The sequence below is a fragment of the Hyperoodon ampullatus genome (assembly GCF_949752795.1).
Source record: "Hyperoodon ampullatus genome assembly, chromosome: 18".
NCBI classification, from domain to species: Eukaryota; Metazoa; Chordata; class Mammalia; order Artiodactyla; family Ziphiidae; genus Hyperoodon; species Hyperoodon ampullatus.
In genome coordinates this window covers 56759053-56766927 of record NC_136931.1, presented here as the reverse complement: position 1 = coordinate 56766927, position 7875 = coordinate 56759053, and the positions used below count along the sequence as shown (strand labels likewise).

General features: G+C 52.6%; 1 protein-coding gene across 1 annotated transcript; it reads left to right on the top strand.

The window, feature by feature from the left end:
- Window positions 1–682: 682 nt before the first annotated feature.
- KLK4 (kallikrein related peptidase 4) lies at window positions 683–3926 on the top strand (the record flags this gene model as incomplete). The annotated part of the gene is made up of 5 exons (XM_079723078.1): window positions 683–743; window positions 2087–2249; window positions 2673–2923; window positions 3011–3147; window positions 3774–3926. 5 exons carry the CDS (start codon window positions 683–685, stop codon window positions 3924–3926), a joined length of 765 nt encoding a protein of 254 aa, XP_079579204.1.
- Window positions 3927–7875: the final 3949 nt, after the last annotated feature.

Below are 7875 nucleotides of genomic sequence, written 5' to 3'. Positions count from 1 at the left end.
AAGCCCCATCGGGGCCCCTGTTGGATGTAGCGGGCAGGAGCTCAGCCCAAAGCAGGATCCGGGAGCCCAGAGAGAGCCAGGTGAGTGGCCCCCAGGCCCCCCCTCACCGCCCCCTCAGAGCACGCGGTCTTTGTGACCCACTGTCTCTACAGCTTCGTGCCCCTGTGATTCTCAGCATCCGGACCTTGGGTCTCCAGGTCTCTTCTCCAAACAGGTCTCCAGTTAGGAGTGTCTCTCCAGTTCTCTGTCTCCCCTGGTCTCTCTACTTCCCTGAATCTCTCTCTCCCTGACTCTGCCTCTCAGCCTGTCTCCGATGATCTCTCTGAAGTGCTCCACCTTCCCTCCATCCCTGAGAGTCCAGTCTCCTCCATCCTCCCACCTCGCCCCGTTTATAGACGGAGAGACACTTTCTCCATCCCTTCCTCTCCACCTAGTCCTCTCTCTCTCTGTCTTTCCACTTCACTCTCCCTCTCTCTTTTTCTCTCTCAGCCTCTAAATCTCTCTGGGCTGTGGGTCTCTGGGCCATGATCACAGACCCTATGGCATGTGTGTGTCGGGGGAGGGGTGGTATAGGTCCTTGTTTGCCCAGTAATATCCTGGGAGGGCAGGAATGGAGAAAGAAAGAGACACATGCACGGCCCCCAGACTCACCTGAGACTGACCCTCATGCAGGTGCTGAAGGATGTCCAAGGCAGGAAAGCCCTGGGGCTGGTTCCTGGGCCACCTCCTCCTCAGTGTCACAGGTATCTGTGTGTGTGTGTGTGTCTGTCTGTCTGTCTGTGCCTGAGGCGCAGTGTTTGTTACGGTGCAGCCATGACTCAGTGTCCTGCTGGATGTGCCTGAAGCTGCGTGGGTGACAGTACTGTGTGACCGTTGCTCTCCAGATGCACACCTGGGATTCCTTGTATCACAGGGAGTTTGCATGTGTGCTGCCTGTGTACTGGGTGGGTGTGGCTTTGCATGCCTCTGTGTGGGACATAGTATGACACGGTGTGTGGTCGTGCCCGTGAGAGTCGGTGCGTGATTGGGTGAACAACTCTGACAATCTGTGCCTCTGAATACCCTGCAGAGTGGCAATGCTGTGAGGACCTGAGTGCTGATGCTGTGAGGACCTGGGGAGCCTGGGGTGCCGCTGAAAGGGACATGGTGCTTCTGGGGGAGTCACCCATCGCTGGCAATCTGTGCCTGCTTCCTGGGTCTCCGATCCTTGGGCCCCCAGACAGCCACATCACGGGACGGTGTGATAGGGTTTCTGTGTGAGCCGGCTTTTTGCTGCTGTGGTGGAGGCTGAGCCAGGGAAGGAGAGACTTGGAGGGCCACAGAGTGTGGCACGGCCTCGAGTGTCTGGCTGTGTCGCCTTGCCTCTGCCACCTTGTGAGGTGTGAGGGGGTCTACTTGTGCTGGGAGGCTCGTAGCCCCAGTAGTGCACTGTCGAGGCGCGCGCGCGTGTGTCTGTATGTGTGTGTGTGAGAGAGAGAGAGGTGACATGTGGGTCCCAGAGATCTATGTGACACACTTACAGCTGAAAGTCTCCTCTTGACAAGTGACCCCGCCTCCTATACCCTGATCTCCGCCTCTTGAATCCTAACCCACCCCAAGGAATCTGATCCGTGGAGTAAAAGGCCTGCGCTGTGATCCCGCCCCCTTCTCCTCACTCATTCTTGATTCCGCCCCTAAGAGCCTGACTGCCCTCAGGATCCCTGACTCCATCCCTGCGGTCCTGACCACACCGCCTGCACTGTGACCCCGCCCCCAAGTGGCCTAGTCCTGCCTCCTGAATCTGTCCCCCAGCCCTGACCACGCCCCCCTGGACCGAGGTTTCCCCCCCACCCCCCACCAAGCTCTCACCCTGGTTCCACCCTGAGCCCATCCCCCTGACCTCGGAAGCCCTGATCTAGCTCCTGCACCGTGGCCACGCCCCTGGTCTGTGGCCACGCCCCCGAAAGCCGTGACCACGCCCCCAGGAGTAAGTGTCCAGCCTTCTGGGCCTTTTCCCCAGGCCTGACCACGCCCCTGCACCGAGCCCCGCCCCCAGAAGCCCCCGTTCCCCTCTGAGCCCGTCCCCCAACCCTGAATCCGCCCTCAGGATCCCTCGCCTGGGGTGGAGGCAGCCACATCATAAACGGCGAGGACTGCCACCCGCACTCGCAGCCTTGGCAGGCGGCACTGTTCTTGGAAAAGGAATTTCTCTGCGGGGGCGTCCTGGTGCATCCTCAATGGGTGCTGTCAGCCGCACACTGTTTCCAGAAGTGAGTGCAGGGTGGGGCGGGGACGGGGGCGGGGCCTGGGTCCTAGGGAGGACCCGGATGTATGGTGAGCTGAGGGGAAGCGCTTCATAGGTTCAATCTCTGGGTACTAAAAGTGAAAACCAGTGTGAAGGAAGGTTCTGCGAGGGAGGCGGGAGCTATGTGTTGCTTTGGAAGGACTCCAGAGTCCTGGGTTGAAATCCCAGCTCAACTGCTGAGTTACTAGTGACTTAAGGCAAGTTCTTGTCCCTGGATTATTGATTGTGCCTTAGGTTGGGTAGCTCTTAGCGCAGTGCTTAGCAAGGAAGACGGGGCTAGGGTAAGGGGCTGGAGATGGGGCTGTGGTTGAAGGCAAGAATGGAGATAACGGTGTAGTAGCCACAGAGCTCTTCTGTCCCCACGCCACCCCCACCCTGTGGCCCTCAGTTCCTATACCATCGGGCTGGGCCTGCACAGTCTTGAGGACGACCATGAACCAGGCTGTAAGATGATGGAGGCTCACCTCTCCATCCAGCACCCAGAGTACAACAGAGCATCTTTTGCCAACGACCTCATGCTCATCAAGTTGGAAGAATTGGTGCCCCAGTCTGACACCATCCAGAGCATCAGCATCGCCTCACAGTGCCCGACCGCTCGGGATTCTTGCCTCATTTCCGGCTGGGGTCGGCTAGCGAATGGTGAGCTCGGGAGTGTGGCTGTGTCCGGCTTCTCTGAGGGGTTTCTCTGCCCAGCCAGAGAGGCTAATCCGATGCTCTGCGTCCCAGGCGGACTGCCCAGAGTGCTCCAATGCGTGAATATTTCAGTGGTGTCGGAGGAGATCTGCAGTGAACTCTATGCCCCCGTGTACCACCCCAGCATGTTCTGCGCTGGTGGAGGCCAGGACCAAAAGAACTCCTGCCATGTGAGAGACGGGAGAAGGGAAGAGGGGAGAAGATCCAGGGAGAGATGGAGAAGGGAGGGGACAGGGAACCGTGGTGAGAAACAGAGATACGGGAAGATAGTGTGACAAACGGGGAGAGAGGCTGAAAGAGAGAAATCGACACGGGAATAAAGAGAAGCAAAGAAAGACAGAAACAGAAATAGAGAAAGACAGATTCAGTCAGGCAGAAACACACATGCACACACGCACACCCAGAGAGAAACAGATACACAGACACATAGAGATGAAATGCCAAGTGAAATAGGAAAAAAAACCAAAAATAGAATATACAAAGAGATGCAGAGAGGCACAGAGACTCCAGGAGTCGTTGAGACAGAGAAATAAGCTACAGGGGGCGAAAAAGAAGGAGGGACACAAACAGAGACAGAACAGTAACAAACCCAAGAGAATCTACCAGCTGTTAGGATGTAGGGGAGCAGGATTGGTGCGGTCAGGGCTCTAGAACGGAACGTTTAAGGAATATGTTGCTACCTTTTTTTTTTTTCCCCTCTCCTGCATTTCTTCTCCTCATCTGGTTCCTTTCTGATCTCACATCTATCTCCATCTCTCTGTGTTTTGGATTCTCATTCTCTGTCTCTCCACAACAGGGTGACTCTGGGGGCCCCTTGGTCTGCAACGGGTCCCTGCAGGGCCTTGTGACCTTTGGACAATCCCCGTGTGGCCAGCCCAACGTGCCAGGCGTCTACACCAACCTCTGCAAGTTCACAGACTGGATACAGAAAACCATCCAGGCCAGTTAACTCCAGGGACTGGGACCCATGAAATTGAACCCCCAAATATAAGCTGCTGAAGAGATTCAGGAATCTGGGTTCCCAGTGCCTTCCTCTTTCAGACCCAGGAGTCTAGACCCCCTCCTCCCCCATCCCCAGTAGTCCAGTCCTGCTAAGAGTATCTTCCTGTACACAGTGCCCCCTGGTGGCACAATGTTGACCCCGCCTTACCATTGGTAGAGAAAGTTGGGTTTTCACCGTCATTTGTCCCTTCCTCTAAGCCTAGAAATAAAGTCTAAGAGAAGCACGGGCTCGGCTCAGACTCTCCTCCTTACTTCCCTTCCCATCCAAGGGATTCCAGCAGATAGCTTTCCTTCCTTGTGCCTCAGTTTCCCCATCCGGGAAATGGGAGCCTTGACCAGGAGCGCCACAGGATCCCCAAGGAACGAGACATAGCTGGAAGGTTAAGAGAACTGATTCTGTGGATGCTGTCCAATTTCTGAAAAGTCAAATCAGCAAACGGCAAATTAATGGGATTTACTTATTTAGTTTATGTAGCTTTCACTGACTTATTTTGGTTTGGTCTTCTTAAATGCATTTTAAGAATTCTTGATTTGTAGCTGCCTCAGGACCCTGCTGCTGTAGCTGGAGACTAGTGGGAAGAATCTGGGAGGTGGAGGGGAAGGGGGGGTCTGAGGACAGAAAGAAGGGAGACTGGGGACCCAAGAATATAAGGAATTGTTATTATACCATAATAATTGTTATACTAAACAGAATATACTGATGAGAATTTATATTCATAAATATATTCATAAATATACTGTGAATCTATTCTTAAGGAAATATTTAAATTTTTATGTATCTCTTAATGTATCCTCAAATATATAAAGAGTGAAATAACTAAAAGTAAAATAGACAAATCCCCACTCATAAAAGAGGATTTGGGAGATTCCCTGACGGTCTAGTGGTTAGGACTTGGTGCTTTCACTGCCAAGGGAGCAAGTCTGATGCCTGGTTGGGGAACTAAGATCCCGCAAGTGGCGAGATGTGGCCAAAAATTTTTTTTAATGAAAAAAATGTTAAAAAGAGGATTTTAAGGTGACTCAAAAAAATAATAGAACAAACAAGATAAAAATGGATAAGGACATAGATGATTTGAACAATATGATTAACAAACTTTACTTAATGGTCATATATAGAACATTGCACCCAGTATCTGAAGAATATACAATCTTGTCAAAACACAATACCTACCAGAATGGCTAAGATTAAAAAGATGGACAGCACTGAGTATTGGTTGGTATGTAGAACAGCTGTAATTCTCACACATTTCTTGGGGGGTGGGGGGAGTATAAAATGGTACAACCGCTTTGGAAAACAGTTCGGCTGTTTCTTAGAAAGATAAACATATGTCTATCCCATGACCAGCAAGTCCACTCCTAGGTATTCATGTTAGAGCAATGGTGGAGGGGGCAACCGGCCAGAAGTGTTCATAGGAGGTTTATTCACAACAGCCAAATTGGAAACAACCCAAATGTCCATGAAGGGGTGAATGGCCAAACTCACTATGACCTATCCACTCAATGCAATGCTACTCAGTAATACAAAGAAGTATTGATATACACAACAATCTAAGGACATCTCAAAATCATGACGTGAATAGGGACTTCCCTGGCGGACCAGTGGTTAAGAATCCACGCTTCCACTGCCTGGGGCGCAGGTTCAAGCCCTGGTCAGGGAACTAAGATCCTACCTGCCGCACAGCCTAAATAAATAAAATTTTTTTAAAAAATTTTTAATCATTATGCTGAGTGAAAGAAGCCAAACACAAAATATATACTATGATTCTATTTATGTACGAAATTCTAGAACAGGCAAAATTAATCAATGTTGCCTGGTTGCTGGGATGGGAAGGGAAGAGTAGATGCGGAGACAATGGGAAGTGATATGACCAAAAAAAATGTTTTTTAATTTTTATTGGAGTATAGTTGATTTACAAATTTGTGTTAGTTTCTGCTGTACAGCAAAGTGATTCAGTTATACATAAACATATATCCACTCTTTTTAAAATTCTTTTCCCATACAGGTCATTACAGAGTATTGAGTAGAGTTCCCTGTGCTATACAGTAGGCCGAAATTTTTTATAATTTGACAAGATTGAGAGTTACCTGGGTGCATGCATTTATCAAAACTCATTGGACTGCACACTTGAAATCTATACCTTGCACTGTGTATACTGCAATTTTAAAAATATACCTCAACAAAAAACTTTGCACAGCCTTTATAAAAATTGACCAGAGGGAGCTTCCCTGGTGGCGCAGTGGTTGAGAGTCCGCCTGCCGATGCAGGGGACACGGGTTCGTGCCCCGGTCCGGGAAGATCCCACATGCCGCGGAGTGGCTGGGCCCGTGAGCCATGGCCACTGAGCCTGCGCGTCCGGAGCCTGTGCTCTGCAACGGGAGAGGCCACAGCAGTGAGAGAGGCCCGCGTATCGCAAAAAAAAAAAAAAAAAAAAAATTATCTGATTTTAAAGATGAGAACCTGAAATCACTTACCAGAATTTCCAAAACATCAAGTAGTGGAGCAGCGGTCTGAGCGCAGGACCCTTGAAACTCCACTTTTGACTGGTTCCATAATGAAGGGGGAGGGGGGGTTGTGGTGAGATGAAATTAGAGGAGGGCCGACACTACCCGAGGAGTTCCCTGGGGCATCAAGAGTCCAGTCCCCCTCCCAGGGTGGGCAGGATGCAGTGACTGTCTCCCTGGGGCAAGAGTTCCAGATGAGGCTTGTTCCCGCAGGGGGATCCAAAGGGGCTCAAACACCAGGCCGAAGGCATTTGTCCGGGGGTGATGGGGCATCTCCATGGAAGGGTTGTGAGCAGGGAAGGGGCAGGGTCAGCTCTGAGTGTATAGAGAGACCCTCTGAAGCCAACTGGTGGTGGACAGGAGGGGACAGACCGGAAGGTGGGAGGCCGCCGTGGAGGCTGGGGTGAGGGTCCAGGAATAGACCGAGGGGACAGAGAAGAGGGACAGGGCTGGGTACCGCTGGGCTGTAGGGGATGAGGGGAGGGAAGGGGTGGAGACAGCACCCTCGGGGATCCGGCCACACGACTGAGTGGACAGTGGGGGCTGTGGGATGGGAAACGTGGGAGGAAGCGGGAGGAGAGTTTGGGGAAAGAGAGAAATGTGTTAGGTCACAGTGAGTGAGAGGAGACCCCGGGCAGGGGTGGGTGTCTCCCAGGAGCAGGTGGCTGCCCAAGGCTGGAATTCAGGGTCCGATGGAGGAGAACTGCTTGGTTGGTGGTTGAACCATGGAGGTGATGAAAGAAAGGCTCTAGGGAGTGTTCCCAGGAGGAGGAATAGGGCAGGACTCAGGCCTTAGTGGAGGGGAAGGACGTCTGGGGAGATGCCCAGGAGGACGTCAGTCACCCAAGTCTAACTCGGCCAGACTGGGCGTGCGGCGCGGGGGAGGGGCGTTGACATCACCGTGTCGGGGACAAGGCGAGGCGCGGCGCCCTCCCGAGGAGCCTGCGCACAGGTCAGGTAAGAGCCTGGGCTGCGCTCTGGCGTGAGTTCAGAGTCCCATCTGTGTCACGGAGACGGTTACAATACCTGCCTGTGTGGGCTGGTGGGAGGAGCATGTGTGATCTTGATGGAAAGCGCTTAGCCTGGCACCCGGGAAGCCCTCGTTATGATCACCCCTCACCACCACCCGGCTCCAACAGAGGGAGGTGCCTCTAGGGGTGGAGATGAACAAACTAGCTAGGTGTTCCCAAAGACACTGGATTCTTCCCACCCTCTGTCGTGACCTTTGCTGTGCTGCCCCCCTCTGGGTCTCAGTCTCCTCTATATTAAGGAGGAGGGACTTCCCTGGCAGTCCTGTCGTTGAGACTCCGTGCTTCCAACGCAGGGGGCACAGGTTCGATCCATGGTCAGGGACCTAAGATCCCACGTGCCAGCACTAAGACCCCACATGCCGG